Here is a 24297-nt window from a genome sequence, read left to right on the forward strand (position 1 = left end):
CTACAACAACCCAGTGATTCCGGCCATGAAAGCCTTGGACAAAAAAAAAAACTTAGCCGCCCGCGCTCTCAGAAGTCGAATTTCTATAGGCTAGCGTCACTTGCTTCTTGACCAATAGCAGGGGGAGCTTGATACGGAAGTTCGCGCGCCACGGCGGGCACTTCCTCAGCGTGTGATTGGCTGGCTGCGGTCAGGTGGGTGAGCCGGTCCCTCGCTCCCCCTCCCAACTGTGTGCTGCGCAGTAGAACTTTGGCGCAGCCGGGTCCCACTCCGTTGGAAGAAGAGGCGGCGGCAAGAACGACGGTGGCTCGGAGTGAGGGGTGAGGCAGGGCTTGGCAGCGGGCAGGCCCCGCCTTTCCTCCATACTCGGATCCGGGGAGGGAGGGAGGGGGAGACCCTTGTGCCACTGGGGTTGGGGTTGGAAAGGCCCTCGGCTCGGGATCCTTGTTGTTTTCCTTCCTGGAAGGGCTTCTGCGCCTTTAGGGCATTCAGGGGAATGGCTTCCTGTAAGGCTCCAGTCCTGGAGGGCAAGGCCCTGGGCTATGGAAACCCATTGGGTGCCCTTGGGGGCGTGTAAACAGCAGAACTATAGGTTTGGCACCACTTTAATAGCCATGGCTCAGTGCTATTGAAGCGTGGGAGTTATAGCTTTGCAAGGCCTTTAGCTTTCTCCACCAAAGAGTACTAAAGCCTCACCAAACTACAAATCCCAGGCTTCCATAAGCATTGAGCCATAGCAGTTGAAGTGGAATCAAACTGCATTTAGTTCAACAGTAGATCAGACATAGGCAAACATAGGCCCTCCAGGTGTTTTGGACTCTAACTCCCACAATCCCTAACAGCCTCAGGACCCTTCTTTTTCCCCCTCAGCCACTTAAGTATATCTGTACCCTCAACAAAAGATTCCCCCCAGGCGCTACCAAGCCATTGAATGCAAATCAAGGTGATCAGCTGAAACATCCACAGCTAGCCCCAGCAAACAAAAGTCCTTTGTCTCACCCTGGTCATTCCACAGATATATAAACCAATTTTTCTAGTTCCAACAGACCTCATTACCTCTGAGGATGCTTGCCATAGATGCAGGCGAAACGTCAGGAGAAAAATTGCCTCCAGAACATGGCCATATAGCCCGGAAAAACCTACAACAACCCATGGATTCCGGCCATGAAAGCCTTCGACAATACATTATATCTGTATTGTGTTAGTATAATGTTTTATTTTGTACTGCTCTTTGTAAGAGCTTAGGGTCTTACTATGCTTTAAAACAGGGGTCCTCAAACTAAGGCCCGGGGGCTGGATACGGCCCTCCAAGGTCATTTACCCAGCCCTTGCTCAGGGTCAACCTAAGTCTGAAACGATTTGAAAGCACACAACAACAACAACAACAATCCTATTTCATCAGCCAAAAGCAGGTCCACACTTCCCATTGAAATACTATTAAGTTTATATTTGTTAAAATTGTTATTCATTTTAATTATTGTATTGTCTTGTTAAGGGTTTTTTTTGCAATACATATAAGGTATGTGTAGTGTGCATAGGAATTAATTCATGTTTTTTTTCAAATTATAATCCGGCCCTCCAACAGTTTGAGGGCCCGTAACCTGGCCCTCTGTTTAAAAAGTTTGAGGATGCCTGCTTTAGAAAGTAGCATATTCTTTATACATCTGTGGTTATGAAGTTATGGCCATAGCTATTCTTAATAAATTTTGTATTTTGTATTTTTATTTATTTTGAACATTTCTACCCTGCCCTCCTCAACCCCTAGGGCAGGGGTCCTCAAACTAAGGCCCGAGGGCCAGATATGGCCCTCCAAGGTCATTTACCTGGCCCTTGCTCAGGGTCAACCTAAATCTGAAATGACTTGAAAACACACAACAAGAACAACAACAACAACAATCCTATCTCGTCGGCCAAAAGCAGGCCCATGCTTCCCATTGAAATACTAATAAGTTTATATTTATTAAAATTGTTCTTCATTTTAATTATTGTATTATTTTTAAGTGTTTTTTTGCACTACAGATAAGATATGTGCAGTGTGCATAGGAATTTATTCATGCTTTCTTCAAATTATAATCCGGCCCTCCAACAGTTTGAGGGATTGTGACCTGGCCCTCTGTTTAAAAAGTTTGAAGACCCCTGCCCTAGGGGGACTCATGGCGGCTTACAATTGGCAACAATTCAATGCCGCTACATAAATTACAAATAGCAAAAATAACAATTAAATCCATGAACATTAAAATAAAAATTAAACAGTATACTTACGATCCATTTAGCTATTGCCAGTCTGGTGGCTATTTATCTAGCCATATACTAATAAGGGGGAGGTCATACCAAACCTCTTCTCAACACGAATTGTGCTAAAAAAACCCCCCAGTGATCGGTTCACCTTAGGGTTGCCATAGGTCAGGAACATCTTAGAAGCACACAAAAACATTGTTGGTGTAGAAGTGATTTGAGAAGTTTTACCTGCTGGATTTCTTTGGACCAAGTAACTCAGGCACTTTTAGAGTTGTGGGCATCTGTACTTCTAGGAGATACTTGATTCCTGCCTCAATTTGTCGACCAGGACATTTTTTTATCATGAACTTTGCTTTAGATCCCTTTTGAGTGCTATAGCTGGTGGAATTGCTCATGAGATGCAAAATATGATGGGCCTGGTTTTCTTTCTGCCCCACATGGTTCATGTGAACATCACTTACAGTTAATAATAATAATAAACCTTTATTTATACCCCGCCACCATCTCCCCAAGGGACTCGGAGCGGCTCACTGGTTATCCTATGAGTCAATCAGGAGAGATAGATTTGGATTTATATGCATTTTTAATCAATTACAGCTTCACATTAGGAAGGGCTTCCCAGAAGTTTTTTAAAATTAGATTGTAAATTCAATTTTATAGTTGTTAAAATGACACATGTTTTGGGGCTTCTTTAATTTGGAAGACCTCAGTGTATCTTAATCCATCCTAGTACATGAGAGTGGATGATCTGCCACTCCAGTTTATACATCCTTCAGTATATGTATATGGGCAGATAGTTTAACGTGCTTGTGATTACATCCATAACAAATCAAATAGTGCTGACTGTGATTATTTGGCACAAAATGTAAGGATGTTTTCTGATGTATGTAGTTGCATTGTGAATTTCACAATGGATTTCATATCCAATAAGTGTATATGAAGTAAGTACAACACGATTGGAATGGCTCCCGTACTATGACATTGGGTTTGCGTTGTTTTAATAATTGGTTTTAAATGCATAAGTCTTTTAAACTTTTATGATTTAATGTGTATGTTTATTGTTTATATGTTTGTTTATATGACATTGAATTTTTGCCATTTTGTTGGCTGCTCTGAGTCCTTCAGTGTGAGAAGGGTGGGGTATAAATATAGAAAATAGATAAATAAATAAGCATTTTTATAGGCAACGTTCATTCTTTTGCGTAGCCTTCCCTTTGCCTTGAAGTCTTTGGGACACATGGAGAATAATACTTTGTCATTACTTGCATAGGTGATCCCTTGTAGTCCAGGGATGATGCCCTCCAAGTGTAGTGTCTTGGCAGTGGATATGTAGGTGGCTGTGGAGACTTGTTCTTGATTCATGTGTTGTTCCGCAGTGAGGACATTGGTTTTCAGGTGGAAGGCGGTCCCAGTCAGGGTTGGCTTGACATGCCTTCCTCTTGTCACATTTCTCCCTTTTGCTCTCCATTCGTGCCTCTTCGAATTCCACAGCACTGCTGGTCACAGTTGACCTCCAGTTAGCTTTGTCATATGATATATAATAGCGAGAAGATGGTTAATTGATTATATAGAAATATCTTGTAGTTGATAGGCAGGAAGTAATGTTAACTTTTTTCTTTCTGATGGAGAAGGGAAGTTTTTTTTTAAAAAAAACCCTTTTTCTTTTATTTGGTATAGATGGTATATGTAATCTATAACTTATATGCGGCCTATACTATATCAACACAACACACACACTTTGTGGTGCTGCTTCTGGCACCTCCTGAACAAAGGTAGAACCTGTTGTATCTTTGTTTTTCATGACTTGCTCAGTTCACATGAAGTCAGTTGTTATGCACGGATCAAAATACTCTCTCGGAGTATTTTGACCTGTTTACTTTGGATGATGTGGATTTAGGAATAATTGTGTTATTATTTTTCTTTGCTTCCATGTTTACAGTATGCAGGTGTTGGAGCGTGAGGGCGGAACAGCCACTGGGAATGGGCTGGACAGCCCCACAGCATCTGATGTCAAGCCAGTTTCTCCTTCACCCACTAAGCCCCCTCCCTTGGACCTCTTCAACCTAGTTGTGTCATATAAACAGCTGGAGCTGTATTTGGAACCAATACAAGATGTTGCTGAGAGTGTGTGGTTCCTCCTCAGGTAGGTGCCCTTCTCTGAACAACTTTACCTTTGCAGTTGTGTTATGGTAGATGAAGAGCTTGTATTAGCTACTGTTGTCCTTGAGGGAAAGGAAGCATGGACCCATGTACTTATCCTGATGGGCAGAAGAAAGAAGGGAGGTCTATCTGATGTATTCATTAGTTTAGAAATCATATCATATCCCTGGTATCCAGAGTTTGCACGCAGGTTATATAGGGAATTCTGTAAGAGGTTGAGCTTTAATAAGAACTGCTACCGTATTTGTGGCTTGTTCAGTGGCCAGAAGAACAAAGCCTGTGGCTGACTAGATGGCAGTGCATATGCTTTTTTCCCCTCATACATTAGGTTTCTCCATTTGCTAATCATTTTTTTGCTGACAGGGCATTACTTTGTTTTCTTGTCATGGCCTTAGTGTTGGCCTGTCTCTTCTTTCTCCATCACTCTTAAGCTCATGTCCACTATATATTACTACAGCACTTCTTCATGTTTTTTCTGCAGCTGGCAGATGCCTCTCTGTTCCCTTCTAACTTGCCTAGGGATCAACCTTTTGCTGCTGACACTGAGTGAAGGTGAGATATGTTGGATGTCTTTTTTGGAGATTAAAGAGAGCAACATACTTTCTTCCAACATGGTGGAAGTAAAGAGTTAGTGGAGCCAACATTGGGGAATAGAGAACGATTTCATGCATGGACAGTTATGGGGATTAGTCAGTGAATGTGTTGAGAAAAAGGGAGGCAATTGTGGGTCTGGTAGGCAGAGAGGCCTGCTTTGATTTGACAACTTGATTAGGAGGTAATGGTGAGAAATCTGGCTGATAATTCTACAAACGGTGCAATGACCTAACACATTCTATTTCATTTCAATCTTCCAATCCAGCTGCTTGGTATGGGTTGTTTGTCCTACTGATCTTGGTGCCGGCCATGCTGGGCTACCTTCAGGAAACATGTCGCATCCGCTTGAGCGAAGAAGAGTTGGCACGGCGGAGGTACCACAGTGTGCGACGTGAGGATGTGAGAAAGGTTCAGCTCACTCGAAATGAGGCTGTGGCTGAAGTGAAGGGCTTGTAAGTATGCTGGGGAGCAGAGAAATGGTGAAAATTGGTGGGCTTTCAGCAGTGCTTGAGGGTTGGTGTTTGATAGGAGCTTTGTAGACTAGGCCAACATTAGAGTTTTCTCATTTCTGAATATTTGTCCACATGAGTGGCTGAGCTAGTGATTGCTGTATGATGGATCAATGTACCCAAACATCATTTCATTCACAAATAATTATTTTAAAAATAGTATGTATAAAATTACTTTCAGGCTAGGTGTATAAAACACATAAATGAGTTTCGTATTTAGATTTGGGTCCCATCTCCAAGAGATCTCATTATGTACCTATAGGAAAGTACAGGGATTCCAGAAATCTGAAAAATCTTTTTTGAGTAATACTCAAAAAGCAGGGGAATTCCAGACAAGAGCCAGCTAACACCTCCAAACAAAGGATTCCCCCAGGCAGCAATCAGCCAGGCTTTGAAGCTGCAAGGCCATTAAAAGCTAATCAATGTAGCCAACGGCATCATTCACACTTGCCTCAAACAGAGTTCTTTCTACTGCCTTGGACACACAGATATATAAACCTCACTTGTGTAGTTTCCAACAGACCTCACAACTTCTGAGGATGCCTGCCATGGATGTGGGTGAAACATCAGGAGAGAATGCTTCTGGAACATGGCCAGACAGCTTGGAAAAATCACAGCAACTCAGTGATTCTGGCAATGAAAGCCTTCAGCAACAAATTGTAGCATGAACTGTAATATGTATTGCCTACTTTGTTGGATACATGAAGTGTTATCCAGAATGTCTGGGGTATGTAGTTGTGTATATGGATTTATATTTACAGGTTGTCCAAAATTATTTTTACAATTTTATTTTCTATATTGGGTTGATATGCTTTAAATATATTCCTTATAGAAATTACATTGTAAAGTTCATTTTGGCGTATCCTGTATGTGACAAGGTTGGGAATGGGATTTTAAACAAAGTCAGGAAAGACGAAATATCACCCTGAGTCCTTTTGGGGAGATGGTGGCGGGATACAAGAATAAAGTTGTTGTTGTTGTTAAATACAGAAAGTAGTGGTGTGAATTGTATGTATACTTGAAATTCTGGATAACAGTGTGTCTGATGAGGTAGGCTGCAGTCCATTAATACAGTTCATGCAGTATTACATTTGTTAATCCTGAAGGTGCTACAAGACTTTTTATTGTTTAAGCATTTGCATGGCTATGCTTCCCACTTTTCAAAAGTGTGCATCCTCATTTTAAAACCATGGATCGATTTCAATCACCAAGCAAGAAACCTCATCTTTAAATCATTGATTTTAATCATCTTTTCCATTTATACAGTTATTTTTTTCCAAAGAAAGTTGTGTTCTTGCTGCTCGACAAAGCTATTAGAACATATTGATTCACAACTAAATGTAATCATTTCTCCAGATTTAGAACATCTATTAACTACTTACAAGTAGGACATGACATTGGTGCATACATTTTAAAGCAGTTATAAATACCCTAAACCCACCAGATCCTGTCTGATCTTAGAAGCTAAGCAGAGTCAGCCCTGGTTAGTACTTGAATGGGAGGCTGCCAATGAATACTAGGTGCTGTTAGATTTCAGAGGACAGAATTGGCAAAGCTACCTTTTGAGTATTCCTTGCCTTTAAAAACCTATATGAAATTCATAGGGTTGCTGTAAATCAATAGGTCACTTGAAAATAGACAAGTAGACAAATGGTTTCCATTTCTGAAGCATCAGGTTATTGCAGTGACTGTGGGGGAAACGAGTACTGCGAGAAGGAAAATATTTAATGATTCTGTCATTTCTCTTCAGTTTGGTGCACTTAGAGGCCCTCCTGAGCCGGTTATGTGGGAGCTGTGAGGCAGCCTATCGTGTCCTTTATTGGCAGAACCCTTCTCTCTCATCACAGTGAGTGTTGTGTTATGACAGACTTAATTCTGGGAGCCTGCTTGTAGCTCTTAGAGGGGGTTCTTTCTGGACTAAATTAAGACCTCCCCCCAACTAAAACTCTTAGTGACCCAAAGTTCACTTTTTGGAAGTTGGGGTGGGTGGTGGTGGAGAAACAGGACAAAGTTAGGTTCTGTGTATTGTTTTGAATATGAATGATTGTTCCTGGAGTTTTCAATATTGGGATGAAATTTTCTTTCTGGAAGAAGGTACCATTATATATTTGAGGATAAGCCGAGTTTTCAGCCCTTTTTTAAGGCTGAAAAAGACACGCTCATCTTATACTCGATTCAAGGTTATTTATTATTTTACTCTATTATTGTTATTATTTTATTAAATTCATTATTATACTCTATTTATTATTATTATTATTATTATTATGTTTACATTATTTTATTCTATTATTTCTATTACATTTATTATTTTACTCAATTATTTCTGTTATTACATTTATTATTTACTCTCTTTATTATTATTGGAAGGATACGTAAGCACTAGGGTTTGGCGGTTTCGTTCGTTAATTTCGTAATTCGTTATTAATTCGTTATTTTTTGATAACGAAGCGATATTGAACCATTCAGGAGCAACTAAAAAACGAAATGAATTTTTCCAATTCGTTTCGTAATTGTTTTGAAATTGTTTCGGTATTATTTCGTTATTATTTCCGTGTGTCTGCTGCAAGTCTTATAGTCGTTGTTTGTTTTATCAGTGATAAAAAAAAATTTATCACACCAACAGTCAACAACAGAGGGAGAGGGAAGCTTCAGAAGTTCCCCCTGTCCCATTTGGAGGGTTTTTTTAGCGTATTGCGCAATCGCGCCCGCCATTAACGAATCGATTCGTTATTGTTTCGAAATTGTTTCGTAATTTCCGAAATTTCGTAAATATCGAACTTTTTAAAAGAAAAAATTCGGAATTCTTTTAAATAACAAAACGCAACCCCCCCCTAAAAACGAATCGAGTTTAGAAGCACATTTACATTGAAGAGATTAGAATACAGGTAATGGTTTAATCAGAGTTGAACAGTCTTATCTTAAATTACAGTTTTATGTAAATATGCAAAAACATTTAACTTACTGATGCCTCAATTAATATAATTTTATTGGTATCTATTTTTATTTCAAAATATACCTGTAGCTGCTTCATTTTCCACCCTCAGCTTTCCCAGTTTTTTTGTGGTAAAATTAGGTGCCTCGGTTTATGTTCGGGTCGACTTATACTTGAGTATATATGGTATATTGGAGGCTAATTGTGGGCCGATTGGACCTACCAAATAGTTCTGGAGATACAATGATACCTACTTCTGCTTTATTTGGTCTTAATGGAAGTTTTGCCCATTGTGTCAGTGCAAAGGCTAAGCAAAGCCTTGCTTCTTTGGGGGTTGAGAGCTTCTCTGCTGTTCAGATCTAGCTAGGCCACTTCACTTATTTGCTTTTCTGTCTGATCTCGAGAAGCTGTCTGTATTTAGTTGTAGTGGCTGTTGTTCACACTGTCCAGACTCATAAAGACCTATTGGTTTGTCCAAACTCAGGCAGGGTATTGGGTAGAATATCTTTGTGTGTGTGTATGGTGATATCAAAATGCATCATACAGGAATGTGGGGATGTAAACAGTTCTGAGATATCCCCAATCATCTTACTGTCAAGGTGTGTCATCCCCATCTGCTGTCTTCCTTTACTCTTCCTCTTCCTAGGTTTTATGGAACGCTGATGGGTTTCGCTTGTGCCCTCTACCTGCTGCCCTTGTGTTGGGTCTTTGTTCTTCTCAATAATGCCCTTTTCTTGGGCAATGTCGCATTTTATCGAGGTAAGAGGCAACACCCTCTCCTTGGAAATGAATTTGTAATTTGGGGGGAAAGATGAAAGCACTGGGTTGGAGCAGGTGGCCAGAGTCAGAATCTTTCTCTACTAGATGGTAGTTTGAGGTAAGGAACCAGGTTTAGGCATCCCTGCTGCTGGCTTATATTTCAAATGGAGGATGGCTCTGTGGTGCTGATAGTAAATTTTATTGTATAAGGAGATGAATTTTGTATTTGAAAAAAGTCATGTGTGTTCACAAGACCCATACAGTAAAACTGTACTGGGCGAAACTCTGGTAATTTACTGCTTGTCATGTCTTTTGTAAGATGGTCTAGTGGAGAAGCAGTTCATTGCATGTGGCTAACGTTATGTTACAGATTTTTTTTTTCTTCCAAGAATCAATTTCAGCTGAGTGCTTTCTGAACATTTTGGTATGCCATGAAGTGCATTTATCACATGACAATTTTAATTGAGAGAGAGATCCACAAACAGGAATTATTCCGTTCAAAGTGCAGCTTTTTCTCTGAAACCTATTTGGGTGAAGGCATGGTTTCTTATCTTCACTCTGAATTGGCTTCTTGAAGTTCCTCGTGCAAAATCTCCTGGTGTTAATACTTAACCAAATGTCTCTGCCTGTCTTTTTTTGGTCATCATTTGAAGCAAAAATGTGACAGCGGAAAAGAAAATATATTTAAGGAAAAAGTGCTAATTTTCACAAAGATTTAAACTTTATAGTTTAATTAATTTTTATAGCACCGGGATTGTGGCGCATGGTCATGAGTTCGAAGCCAGCCCGGGTCGGAGTGAGCTTCCGGCCAATTGTGTAGCTTGTTGTCGACCTTTGCAACCCGACAGACAGTTACATCTGTCAAGTAGGAAATTTAGGTACCACCTATATGTGGGGAGGCTAATTTAACACATTTACGAGGCCATAAAAAATCTCCAGCAAAAGTATGCGGGGAATGCAGAAAGTACTTCATCAGTGTCACAGATGGATGGTGAAGCGACAGCTTCCCTGGTGGCCAGAAAATTGAAATGTTAAATAGCCTCTGACTGTCTGTCTATATGTGCTGTGTGTCTATGGCATTGAATGTTTGCCATGTATGTGTACATTGTAATCCGCCCTGAGTCCCCTGTGGGGTGAGAAGGGCGGAATATAAATACTGTAAATAAATAAATAAATAGTGTGAGGAGTATGGCTTACCTTTTCATCAGTGAAGAAAGTGGAATAGATGTGTGTGTGTGTGTGTATTCTAAAAAGTATCATACATCCAGTTCTCACTGTGAAACTCTTCTCAGTGTTTTCCTTCCATTTTGGTCATAGAAGGAAATGAAGCGTAATGTGCTGTGGCATTGTATTGGATAATAGTTCTTACTAACTCCAGCCAGCATCTCCAGCAACCATGCTGACTGGAAATGGTGAGATTTGTAGTCCAGCACATCCGGAAGGCCAAGGTTATTTTATGTGCTGTAATATAAATAAATATGAATAATGGCTCATGCTTACTGGGCGTTCGGGTTGGAGACTAGCTTGACTGCTATGCCACTCTTTTACTGCTGAAAATTTTGTCTGCAAGGCTGTCTAGCCATTGCTGTTTAGCAATTGCCCTTTCTCTCTCTTCAGTGATGCTAGAGTTGAAATCAGCAGTAGAGCAACGCTTGGGCCTCAGGTCGACTGTGAAGACTCCAGAGCCAGTAGAGCTGGATGTTGGAGACGTGGGCACTGGAGTCCTTCCAGATCGGACACCAACACCCACCAGCGTTGAGGTAAGGCTTAGAGAGGGAAATTGGGACAAAGGAGAAAGGAAGCTGTGCTAGAACTGTATAAGTTCCAGTTCCTTTTGTCAGGCTTCCTCACCCACAGTTTCAGAGTAGTCACTTTAATGTTAGTTGTATGAGGGTGGAGTTCAGAGACCACCAGGGAATCTTGGAAGCAAGATGTGCCAGCAGTTGGTCCCAGTGAGATCCAGGCTTGGACAAGCCATGTCAAGTCAATTTCTAAACCAATAATTAGATAACTAATAACTACCGTAGATACTCGAGTTTAAGCCTAGTTTTTCAGCCCTTTATTTAGGCTCAAAAAATCCCCCTCAGCTTATACTCGAGTCAAGGTTGTTTATTATTTTAGTCTGTTATTATTACTGGTTTTATTAAATTAATTTTTTTACTCTATTTATTGTTATTATTACATGTATCATTTTACTCTATTATTATTATAATTATTATTATTACATTTATTATCTTCCTTTATTATTGTTGTTATTACATTTATTGTTTTACTCTATTTATTATTATATTTATTATTTTCCTTTATTATTGTTGTTATTACATTTATTGTTTTACTCTATTGTTATTATTATATTTATCATTTTACTGTATTATTATTATTAAATTTTTATTTTACTCTACTATTATTGGAAGGATACATAAGCACATTTACATTGAAGAAGTTTAAAATAATGGTTTAATCAGAGTAGGACAATCATGATTTAAATTACAGTTTTATGTAAATATTCAAAAACATTTAACCTGTGGATGCCTCAATGAGTGTAATCCTATTGGTATCTATTTTTATTTTAAAATTTACCCGTAGCTGCTGCATTTCCCACCCTCGGCTTATACTCGAGTCAATCCGTTTTCCCAGTTTTTTTGTGGTAAAATTTGGTATCTCGGTTTATATTCGCGTCAGCTTATACTCGAGTATATACAATAATTAATGCCTTGGGCATTGGGTGCCTCAGAGGCCCCTATACTAGAGACAGCAAGCCGAGGAAAACTCATCTGTTATTCTCCTCAGAAATCTCCACGACTGGCAGCTTCAAATTTTAAATGTGGACTTTGTTGTGGGGAAATCAGGTTAGTGCCTGAGTGGAGATAGACCCAAGATCAGTTAATAAATCCTTACCATTTTGTGACAGTAATAGCGTGGACATTGATTTGGTGGGGTTTCTTGCTCAAACAGGAAGGCAATCCAGCATTCCCCAAGCTGACAGAAAGTTAAGACATGTTAATGCTAAAGAGACAGTTAAAGCAGCTTGGGTGCGACAGCACAGGAGCCTATATGGTTCATTTGCAAGCTATTAGACTTTTTATACAAAAGTTCCTGAAATGTTTAGGTTTTTTCTTTGGCAAATACATGTAGTTTACCCTAGAATCATAGTTGGAAGAGACCATGAGCCATCCAGTCCCACCCCCTGACATGTCGGAACACATAATTAAAGCCCTCCCCACCATTAGCCATCCAGCCTCTGCTTAAAAATCTCCAGAGAAGGAGATTCTGCTGTGCTCTGAAGCAGCATAGATGTAGGTGGAATCTTTTCCCCCCTGTGTCCTATTGTGCAGAGCAGCAGAAAACAAGTTTGCCTCCTCCTTAGTGTGACATCCTTTCAAATATTTAAGAATGGCTACTATGTTCACTCTCAGCCACCTTCTGTCCAAGTTAAACATGCTCAGCTCCCTAAGACGTTCTTCATAGGACTTAGTTTCCAAATTTGACCTGCATTGTAGTGTATTAGCTGGTAGTTTTGCAGATGGGGTGTTTTTGGAAACATATCTCAGGCTTTTGCTGAAAATAAGACTGCACCTCACTTCTGCTTGATGTGGTTTCTTCTGCTTCCTACATACTGATATTTTGAGCTTGCTTTCCTTAGGCTGGTGCCCTCTATTGATGTTGGACTATAGTTGCCATCATCCATGGCCAACATGACTACCACCAACTTGAGGAAGGCTGCTTTATAGTATATTTTCATGTCACTTTTAAATTTATATAAATCTATATAAGGTAAAGGTAAAGGATTCCCCTTGACATTAAGTCTAGTCGTGTCAGACTCTGGGGGATGGTGCTCATCTCCATTTCAAACTGAAGAGCCGGTGTTGTTCGTAGACACCTCCTAGGTCATGTGGCCAGTGCAATTACCTCCCCCCCCCCCCCCCCCGGAGTGGTACCTATTGATCTACACACATTTGCATGTTTTGAACTGCTAGGTTTATAGAAGCTGGACCCAACAGTGGGAGCTCACCCCACTCCCTGGATTCAAACCACCAACCTATCGGTCAGCAAGTTCAGCAGTTTAACCTGCTGCACCACCGGGGGCTCCAATAAATCTATATAAATGTATATAAATACTCATATAGATGCATTTTGGAAAATAACCTCATAAATAAGACACTGGAGAATTGTAAGAGTTGTCTTCCAAAAACAGGAATTTTCCAATTTCTACTAAAGGGTTGCAGCCTAGGCAATGGGTTATCATATACTTTAGATCTGCCTTCAGTTTTTCCATGTTGCTAATCAGAAACACAGTATCCGGTTCAGCTCAACATTTTATTTATTGCTTGTCCATGCTCTCTCCTTTTCTCGAGATTTTTAAACAGAGGCTGAATGGCTGTCTGCTGGAAGTCCTTTAATTTTTTATATCTGTTCCTGTATGGCAGGGTTGGACTGGATGTCCCTTGCGGTCTATTTCAACTTTGTGATTCTGTATACCAAATCCACAAATAATCAATTTTGCAAAAATTAAACCCACAAATGTGGAGAGTTGACTGTAATATGCATTATTTTCTTTCTTTATAGGATCTGACCCCTGGCAGTGTGGAAGAAGCAGAGGAGGCAGAGCCTGATGATGAATTCAAAGATGCAATTGAGGTCTGTGCCCAGAGAGGCTGGTGGGTCTGTGCTGTGCTGGAGTCAGGTGATACTGGTCGGTCAGCAGGTTAGAGAGGCTGCCCTTGGTTCTCTTCAATGAGGGCAGTGAGTGACAACAAGGAAGAGTCTGTGCCTTTTATGCTGAGTATATCCCTTTGCAGGGACGAGATAGAAATAAGTGGTTAAACCCTGTGTTCTCAGAGTGCATCCTGAAAGGTGTGGTTGCTTTGAGCTAGGGTTTTCTGCTTCCTGTCTTCTGGCTTTCATCTCTTGTCTTTTCTCTTTGCTGCGGGAGTAGGAGACCCAGCTGCTAGTAGTAATGGTGAGTGTCAGAGCCACATCACCTTGTTCTAAGCCAATGGCTGTTCCTCTTGCTTGTGAAAAGTTGCTGACTTGAAACGTAGTCAATATTGCGGTGTTATCCTAGATCATGCCCCATTTTTCTCACCCATCTTCTCAATTTTACTCTTTTCCAGCATTTCTCATTTCTCTTTAGGGCTGTGTTTTCTGATTGATGACATCTAGTATCCCAGTAGACCTTAAAGTGCTTTTCCTTTCTTTCCTGCAAACTATCCTTGTGAACTCATTCATGGACCACTGCTTTGAGTAGTATTGCTCTAGGGTAGTGTTTTGGACTTCAACTCTCAGAAGCTCTGATCATTTGCCAAGGCGCAGCAGAGGCTTCGGGGAGTTGATGTCCTGAAGGATTAGAGTTTGTGAATTATGACCCCAGGTTAGGGCTCCTGAAACTTTTCCCACTCACTATTCCTTTCTGCCTGAGAAATGTGTACCTGACTCTAGATACACAAATATATAAAAGAGGAATAAAATTAAACATTTACTGATAATAAATTTATTTTATTTATTTATTTACATCATTTATATCCCGCCCATATCAGCCCGCAGGCGGTCTACATATCGGCACAATTCGATGCCATCAATACATACATTCAAAAGCAAAGAAAATTAAGTGCATTTAAACAAAAAAGACAGTGTAATAACAATTTAAAAAGAGCTATATCCTCTCATTCCAATCCTTGTCCGTTTCATCGTCTTGGCCGTACCTGGGTCATTCTCCATCTCAAGCTTGACTATCTGTTCCGGGGTTCCGAATGCTTGCTCGAAGAGTCAGGTTTTTACTCTCTTCCAAAAGGTCAGGAGGGAGGGGGCTGATCTAATATCCCTAGGCAGGGAGTTCCACAGCCGAGGGGCCACCACAGAGAAGGCCCTGTCCCTCGTCCCCGCCAAGCGTGCTTGCGAAGCAGACAGGATCGAGAGCAGGGCCTCCTCAGATGATCTTAACTTCCTGGAGGGTTCGTAGGAAGAGATGTGTTCGGATAGGTAGGCTGGGTCGGAACCAAATCAGCATTTGCCAAACCTTGCTAAACAGGTTGATTTTCTTTTTTGTGAAGTACAGTTGAAGCATTTTCTGCAAAGTCCATTGTAAACACTGCAAGTTGTTGTTAGCTGAATGGTGTAAATAGGTGGGGTTCAGAAGCTTTTTACAGTTGCCATATTCTTCATGACCCCAACATTGAGCTGAGGAGACCCCATTAGGGTCAGGGCCCACAGTTTTAAGAAGCAGTTCTCTAGAGCAGTGGTTCTCAACCTGTGGGATGCAATATGTTTTTGCCTTCAACTCCCAGAAATCCTAACAGCTGGCAAACTTTCTGGGAGTTGTGGGCCAAAACACCTGGGGACCCACAGGTTGAGAACCAACAACAACAATCCTATCTCAACAGCACACACTTTCCATTGCAATACTAATAAGTTTATATTTGTTAAAATTGTTCTTAATTTTAATTATTGTATTGTTTTTAAATGTTTTTGCACTATAAATAAGATATGTGCAGTGTGCATAGGAATTCATTCATATATTTTTTTAATTATAATCTGGCCTGCCAACAGTTTGAGGGACTGTGACCTGGCCCTCTGTTTAAAAAGTTTGTGGACCCCTGCCCTAGATAGTTTGGCCCCAGCTAGGATCCAAAATCTTGCCCTCACACTTTACTACTGTAAAGTGTTCTGTACCCAAAGTTATAATGCTGTAGTTTACATTGCCCTCTAGCTCTACTATTGCCATATGAGTTATGAACTTTATCCATCAGCCCTATCTTCATAATTGTTTTTGCACCAGTCCACCCTCTCGTTCCCAGAAATTGATCATTATCACAGGCTCATTGGTTGTTGGTTTGATGCTTGCTTTTATATTTTGTTATAATGTTGTTGTTTTACTCTGTTTTATGTTGTTAAGCATTTCAATGTGTTAAATTTTAACTGTGTTTGCTTGGGCTTGTCCCCATGTAAGCTGCCCCGAGTCCCTTCGTGGAGATGGAGGTGGTGTACAAAAATAAAATAATAATAATAATACTGTAGGACATAAAACAAACAAGATGTGCATTTCCTTCTTCTTGACAAGCTCTTCTCTCCATCTCCCCAGGAGGATGATGACATCTCCCAGTGCTCTGCAGAGTTCGAGCTGGGCCTTCCTGAAAACCCCTTAATGAGCAAGAATGAAGCAATCCGTAGGAGGGTGACACAGCTGAAGGAGCGTCTGCGGAAGCGCTACCCGAGTAACAACCTCAGTGCTGGCCTCGGAGGTAGGATGGCAAGGGCTGAAGAGGGGAGCGTGCTGTGGAATGGCGATTGCTTGAACCAAAGCAGGATAGTATGGTTCAGGAATGGGCAGTGGGGGAGAATGGGTATTTTTTTTCAGAACCTGAAATGATCTTAGAAAGTCATATGTGATTGTGAAGAAAGGTTATAATGCCCTGTAAATGGTGTGCTCACCCAAAATAGATTATTTATAGTTAACTGGACAGGTACAGTCAACCTTTATGTAGTGTGTGTGTGTGTGTGTGTGTGTGTGTATATATATATATATATATATATATATATATATATTAAAGTTTCCATGATACATCTTATTAAAACACATACTATTAAAAAGGGAGCAAACAAAAGTAGCAAAACAGAGAGAAAGAAAGAGGGAGAATATGAAAAAGGACTGAATGTGGGGAGGGAAAAGAAGGGGAGAGGGTGGGACAGATGTGTAAAGAGAAGAAAGGAAAGTGTATTAAAAAAATTACAAAACAAAGATCACGTGTTTCATTTTTCTTTCGGTCTGGCTTCCCGGTGTCTTCGACGAGGTTTTCCTTTTCTTTCTTCTTCGTGTTTCCCCTGATATTCTCCTGCCCTTCTTCTATAGTCAGTTAATTGCTTGGTGGGGTAAAGTTGGTTTTGTCCTTACATTACTTAGAGTATTTATTTATACCCTGCTCTCCAGCTACAAAGGCTCTTGGGCGACTGACAAATTGTTAATTTGAAAGTTCCTTGTCCTCAAATTTACAATCTACATAACACACAAAACATAAGAAAAAGGGAATGCTAGTGAGGGAGAGGATTAAGCTCAGGGGACTCTGTTGATTCCCTCTCTGAAGCCAGAGCAGTGGCAGTTGGGATGGAGGGAGGGACTTGCCTTTGCTTCTGGGCCTAGGCATGGTGGAACTGGGACTGCCTATCCACTTCCTCCAAGGCCAGGATAGTGGTGGCTGTGATGGGGGGAAGACCTCTCATTTGCCATTTGGCCACTTTTTGGCAATGAGGACTCTTGAAAAGTTCAAGAAACACTGGAAGCAACAGAGAGCATGTGAAAGCCTTAAGCACCTGGCTAGTCCCATTTGTACTATATGGCTGCCACATTACATTTTAAATGAACACCAGTGGCAGCCATTTTAATGTAACTATTTTAAATTCATTTTTGGGTATTTGTTGTAATGTTTACTTATGTTTTAGTTAACTATGTCTTCTTGGATTGTTTTGTTTTATTTTATTTTTTTATCACAATGCCTAATTCTTCATCGTAAGCTCACAGTTATTACTGTTGCTTTATTGTGTGTTATTTTGATACATTTGTGCTCACATGAGGCATTGAATGCTTGCCTTTTTGTATGTGTAAGCTGCTCTAAGTTCCTTTGGGGAGAGAGGGCAGTCTAGAAAAAACTATGATTATGATTACGATTATTATTATTGAGGATCCATACATTTTAACACCTGGCAAAAATGATTTGTAGAAATAATGGGAAAGGAAATGGATTGGCTAAAAAATGCAATCCTGTGTCTGTGTGGTGCTTTACAAGTATCTATGTCAAGAAGAAAAACACTGTTATTCTATAACATTACAAGGAATAATAATAATAATAATAATAACAACAACAACAACTTTATTTTTATACCCTGCCAACCATCTCCCCTAGGGGACTCGGGGCGGCTTATAAGGAAACATCATTAGAAGTAAGGGAGTAAGCATCCTGCTGGTTCTCTTCTACAATCGCCCTCCTTTTCCATTACTTAAGCAAACATTTTTTTATCACACACCTGCTAAGGTAACATGTAGTCCTGCCCTGTGTGAAAGTGACTAGACGGTGACCACCCAGAGAGGATGAGTGGGGAGTTGTATTGGGTCACTCCCCAGTCCAAGTCTTAACACTTAAACCCTTATTATTCAACCAGTTTGCCCTTAGATTTTTTAGGAGATGGAATATTCCACCTAATGCCAAATACCATGTTTATATGCAGTGGGCACAGCTCTTTATTCCTGGCACAAGCTGCAGAGCAGAAGACTGGCATCTTTCAAGAGGGGCAGGATGTTAATTCAGGATGTTTGCTGTCTTGTAGAACTCTGCTTGTCTCCCGGTTCCTGCAGAGAGACCTTGCCCTGGCGCATGGGTGGGTCTCCTGTGTGGAGGTAGCAGAGAACACTATCTCATAGATCAGGGCTTCTTAAACCTTTTCCACTTGTGGCCCCTTTCTGCCTGATAAAGTTTTATCTGAACCCAGGTATATATATATTTTTACTATAAAAATCAAGCATTTACTGATAACAAATCGGCATGTGCAAGGCTTGCTAAACAGGTTGCCTTTCCTTTTTGTGGAGTACAGCTGAAACATTTTCTGTAAACACTGCATGTTGTTGCTAACAAATTTGTGTAAATGGGTGGTGTTCTGAAACCCTTTACTGTTTCCAAATATTTTGTGACCCTAACTTTAGACTAAGAGAGCCCATTTGTGGTTGGGGCTCATAGTTTAAGAAGCATTGTCATAGAGTGATGCTGGAGTGAAAGGAATTGTGATCAAGGGACAGAGGGATAAGTGTGAAGAAAGATAACAAATTGCTGCAAAAGGGAAAAAGACTCCTGCATTGTGACATGTATTCTTTCTGATTTTTTTTTAAACAGGGAGCTGCGCAAACTGTTCAGCTACGTTTTCTGTATTAAAGAAGAGGGTGAGTCTGTCTGACCCATTAACTTGTAATTTTCTGGTCGCCTCTTCTTGTGGATCATAGGCTTCAGCTATATTTCTGTAGCCCCTTCTACACTGCCATATAATCCTGTTTGAATCTGCATTATATAGTCAGAGTAGACTCATATAATGGTTTGATTGCATTGAATTGTGTTATATGAATCTAAAATGATGATATAATGCAGATCAGATCTCCAAATAAGTAAAAATACCTAGCCCCACATAGGTTTGCAGAATGTGGGTTCTTCCTACTGCATTTCTGCAGTTCCAATATGATATTCCTGAGTATGACTGAATTTTTAAAAATGCATTAGCAGTAGCTTAGCACTTCCAAATCAGATCAGTACCATCATGTAAGTTAGAAGTTGGGTTTTCTTTTCCTTTCCGGTATCCCCTGCCACTGTTTTAGGTAGGGAGAAACATGCAGGCACTCTCTTTTGAGTATTTATACAATTTTCCCTGCTCTTGGAGAATGGTATGTGATTTGGGTGGGGAAGGTGCATCCACTACAGTGTCAGCCCATTCAGGAGCCTGGCAGCTGTGCTTAACTTAAAAACAAAACGAAACAGTTGCCAGTGTGACTCACTGTTTAGTTGCACATTCAGATGAACAATGGTAGCCTGGCCACCAAAGGAACTGTCTTGGGATCTGAGGAATATCCTAGGATAGGCTAAATTTCTTGATTCTTATGCCTAGAACTCTCTTTTCTGTCTCCTCCCTTCAGCGGAGCTGCAGCAATTGCGGAAATATTTTTTGCTCCCGGTGTTGTTCCTTCAAAGTTCCCAAGAGCTGTATGGGTGCTACAGGTAAGGCGGGAGAGCAACGTGGGATAATAAGTGGGGTTTGTGGTGTGGGGAGGGCAAGGCAAGTGAGGTTGATAATGTGAATATTCTGTCCTGGGGGCTTCTATAATTCTGACACCTGCTTTTTTGTGTGACAGAACAGTGGTTTTGTGTTTCAGGTTACATGTATGAGGGTATAAGGTGCTTGCATGGGTTGGAATATGTACCATCCTTGGAGGTGCCCAGGTTATCTAATCAATGCTTTCTGTTACAGCTCCTGATGCTCAGCGAGAGACTGTCTTCGTATGTGGACATTGTAACCAAGTGCTCACCAAATGAGAAGGCAATTTGGAGGCTTACTATATATCCATCTTTGTGGGGAGCAGAGACAGAGTCCTTCTACCCCTCCCTATCCTTGGAACAGGCGGGGGATAGTACCTTTTGAGTATGCTATGTGACCCCGCTTCTTCTGTTGAGAGACGCGATGGAGCTGTCCTGCAGTCATGATTTAACTGTGTAGGAAGCTCTTTATGCACCGAGTACTGTACGCTTCCCTCCCTCCTGGCATACATCCTAGCTCCAGAGCAAACAGTTCTTTGCTTGCCTAGAGCCTTGAATGTCTGGTCATCCACACCAGAAGTTGACCCATCCTCTTTTGTTGGGGGCACTTTTGGTTTCAGGACTGCCTGGCATCAGGGTGGCTGTTTTGCTGCTAAGTGAAATGTCAGTTCTGTTTTTGGTTTCAAAGTGGAAGCTGGTTCTTCCTTCAGTCAGGAACTATAGCTGGTTCTGTCAAGAGCAGGCTCTTGCACACTAAGAACATGAAATTTGGTTGTCCAACCTGGGATGAGAGAATTGCATAGCTGGACCTGCATTTTCTCCCCAGTATCAGGTGTGGACAGCACTATTGCTCCCCTCTGTATATTCATGCCTTAGATATTGCTTTCTAGATAGTTGCTAGCTAGGGCTCTTCAGTCCGCCCTGTGTGGGAACTGGGAGCCTTGTCTGCTTTGTCCCTGCAGTATTTGTGGACACAGGGTCTACTGTAGGCATCCGGAAGTGATTTTAATTTCAGAGTTTGACAGGAAGTGGTGGATTCCTTCTACAGGACTGGGACATTTTTGGACTGTTGCTACCTTCTTAGTAGAGTAAACTCTTTCAATAAATAGTGACCTGGGAGAATGGAGCACAATTAGTTTGTGACGTGGTGTATGGGAATAGGATGAAGGGGCCTATCTATGCATAAAGACTATAGCATTGTAAATATACTTTTGAGGTTTACATTTCCAAGGTTCTTCCAGCCACGATGGTCACTAATTGTGCTAACTAGGGAATTCCTGGAGCGTTAATTCCAAAAAAGTAATTTCTGCATTCTCTGGTTAAGACTGTTGGAGAAGAACCTCAAATATGCTGCTATGAGATGGAATGATATTAACTCAAATGCAAGAAAGGGGATCGGAACACTGACACAATTACATTTTGAAGTGAGAGTCCCCTTAGCTGTATCCCTAAGAAGAGTCCAAAAATGCAAGCGGCTAAATTGATCCATATCTAAATGTAGATATACATCCATCAAAAAATGTTACATTGTGGTAGAGAAAAACCTGTCCTGCTCCTGGGAGTCTTGCTGTTGAGTTCAGGGAGAGCAGGGGAGCCTTAGCTGATAGGAGATGATGTTGTGACTAATCAATAAGTCTTGATGTTTCATCCATACAAGACCTGGTTTCACTACATAAGAGAATGCACAGAGTAGCTGTTCTATGGCAATTGGTACATTGAGGATAGGGAGACCTCTGCAAAACAAAAATGTAGAGCAAATGGACTATAGTGCACGTGAGTTGCAGAGAAGACATGGGGGAAAGTGCCCTCAGAACTACTGCCAACACTCCATGTAGTAGGCAGATATAGTGACATTATAATTGGTAGATGTCCAAGGAGTGTATGGTGATGCATTTCTCACCTCATCAGGACTGAAGGGTTGTTGAGGCAAGAGTTGAGGGGAGGGATTGGGTGAAGCAGGAACACAAAGGCGGGTATATACAATAATAAATTGAAATTGGGTTCAGGAAAACAGAAGGAAGTATGTGTTTGCACAGAATATGGAAGGAAATCAAGTTAATAGAATCAAAGAGTTGGAAGAGTCCTCCAAGGGCCATCTAGTCCAACCTCTGGCCATACAAGATGTGATGGGGCTGCTTGTTCACATGACATGAAAGGTGGACTACACCAAATAATGGTAAATGCTTCTATGCATTTTGACTGATACATAAAGGGGATCGCCATGTTTTATATAATGCAACCAAATTGGGTGGATAAGCACATCCGTTTTATCGCTTCTGAAAGGTGTGCCAGAAATGAAATGGTAGACTCGACTAATTCACATTATGGGACTATACACAGTTATTCACAGGGATGTTAATTCTATTAGAATAATCTGTATAAATGTTAAGTGTCAAGAAAACTAAGATTTTAAAAGTCTGGTTATAACTTCCTTTTTACTTTCTTCCTGCCATTAAAAAAATGACTACAGCAACTGAGTTATTTTGAGTCCTAGAAGTAATCCTTCTTGTAATACTTCCAGTGTTTTGTACATTCATAAAGGTGAATAGACTCCCTTTCATATTTCCCTTGCATAAACATTTTAAAACTCATCCTACAAAAAAGAGAGTTGGCCTTTAAAAGGGCTGACTGGTGTGTTTTGCTGCTCTGAAAAAGACATGAAGACTTTCAAGTGAGATGAGTGAAGACCACCTAAGGCGACTGGGTTTTTCGTAGCCACGTTCCTCTTGCTTTTGCTTACTAAATATCATGTGCTTTTGTTCTAGAGTATGAAACATTACATGTGCATTGTGGTGATAAGATGAGAACTAATTGAATCTTTAAAGGAGGCTAATAGGAAAACTGCAACTCGATTTTTGATGTGCAGAAAGGGAATGGGGGAGGCTAATGGTTTTGGCAGTGGTGCAGTTTTATAATTTGAATGAATCGTCTATGGAGGGTGGGTGGGAGCAACTTCAGAGGACAATATAAATTACTTCATTTCTTTCAAAATGTATTATGCTAGCCAAGCTGCATTTGAGGTCCTTCCTCATTCTGCAGTTTGCAGCCTTGGACTTTTGCTCCCTACCCCCAGTCCTAACCCAGTGGTCTTATGGGGCTCTATATACCTATATGGACTAAACTCTAGTAAGCTAGCTTTTAGATTTTATTTATCATATCAGGAGCAAACCAGGGGTATTTAAAAAAACACAAAGCGTAAAAATTTGGCATTCTACTAAGTGTCCTTTGACCAGTAGGTGGCCACTTGGAGTGCCTCTGGTGTTGCTATAAGGAGGACCTCCATTGTGCATGTGGCAGGGCTCAGGTTGCATTGTATTAGGTGGTCTGTGGTTTGCTCTCCTCCACAGTCGCATGTCATGGCCCCATTTCTTAAAGTTGGCTTTGCATCTTGTGGTACCAGAGCACAGTCTGTTCAGCACTTTCCAAGATGTCCAGTCTTCTGTGTGCCCAGGGGGGAGTCTCTCATTTGGTATCAGCCATAATTTGAGGTTCCGGGTTTTAGTCTGCCACTTTTGGACTCTCATTTGCTGAGGTGTTCCTGTGTATCTGTGTAGATCTTAAAAAACTATTTTTTCATTTAAGGTATTGGCATGCTGGCTGATATCCGACGGGATGGGCTGAAGATGTCACTGCCTTGGTCCTTTTGTTATTGGCTTCTACTTCCCGGCGGATGTCTGGTGGTGCAATGCCGGCTAAACAGTATAATTTATCCAGTGGTGTAATTCATAGACATCCTGTGATAATGCAAAATGTCTTATTAAGAGCCACATCCACTTTTTTAGCGTAGTGAGAAGTTTTCACAATGGCCATGCGTACTCAGCAGCAGAGTAGCAAAGCGCAAGGGAAGATGTCTTCACTGTGTTTGGCTGTGATCCCCAGGTTGTGGCAGCCAGCTTTTGTATATTGTTTCTAGCACCCACTTTTTGCTTGATATTCAAGCAGTGCTTCTTGTAGGTCAGAGCATGGTCCAGGTTGACGCCCAGGTACTTTGGTGTGCTGCAATGCTCCAGTGGGATTCCTTCCTAGGTAATCCTCAGAGCTCAAGATATTTGTTCTTAAGATGAAAAGCACATGTCTGTGTTTTAGATGGATTAGGAATCAGCTGGTTTTCCCTGTAATAGGCAGGGCTCGAAGCTCCCTGCTTGAGTGGTGATGGTGCAATCGTCAGCATAGATGAAACTCCTTTCTGGCAGTGGCTGTTCATTTCTGTATATGTTAAACATTGATGGAGCAAGCACACTCCCCTGAGACAGGCTTGTTTTGCCATCTGCTTCTCTGACATTGGAACTCAACAAAAAAAACTTCTGTTTTGTAGCAGATTTCC

General features: G+C 41.0%; 1 protein-coding gene across 2 annotated transcripts; it reads left to right on the top strand.

Annotated features, from left to right (window-relative positions):
* Positions 1-206: 206 nt before the first annotated feature.
* On the top strand, positions 207-22450 carry ZFYVE27 (zinc finger FYVE-type containing 27). Of its 2 annotated transcripts, XM_060768210.2 has the most exons (13): positions 207-320; positions 4178-4381; positions 4880-4950; positions 5258-5444; positions 7252-7347; positions 9080-9192; positions 10810-10952; positions 13759-13830; positions 14129-14152; positions 16271-16430; positions 19068-19114; positions 19856-19937; positions 20188-22450. In XM_060768210.2, the coding sequence occupies exons 2-13, from the start codon at positions 4179-4181 to the stop codon at positions 20250-20252; spliced, it is 1263 nt and encodes a 420-aa protein (XP_060624193.2). In that variant the 5' UTR covers positions 207-320; position 4178; the 3' UTR covers positions 20253-22450. The 2 variants fall into 2 exon arrangements, with proteins under 2 accessions (XP_060624193.2, XP_060624194.2); XM_060768211.2 differs by lacking the exon at positions 14129-14152 and having other exon boundaries at positions 208-320.
* The last annotated feature ends 1847 nt before the right edge of the window (positions 22451-24297 follow it).

Source organism: Anolis sagrei, chromosome 3, assembly GCF_037176765.1.
Source record: "Anolis sagrei isolate rAnoSag1 chromosome 3, rAnoSag1.mat, whole genome shotgun sequence".
Lineage (NCBI taxonomy): Eukaryota > Metazoa > Chordata > Lepidosauria > Squamata > Dactyloidae > Anolis > Anolis sagrei.

Bases quoted from the DNA above. Each gene is read 5' to 3' on its own strand.
- ZFYVE27 (XM_060768210.2), top strand. From the start codon at position 4,179: ATGCAGGTGTTGGAGCGTGAGGGCGGAACAGCCACTGGGAATGGGCTG. The intron at 4,951-5,257 runs GTGAGATATGTT...CTTCCAATCCAG, and splicing joins GCTGCTGACACTGAGTGAAG to CTGCTTGGTATGGGTTGTTT. The intron at 10,953-13,758 runs GTAAGGCTTAGA...CTTTCTTTATAG, and splicing joins CAACACCCACCAGCGTTGAG to GATCTGACCCCTGGCAGTGT.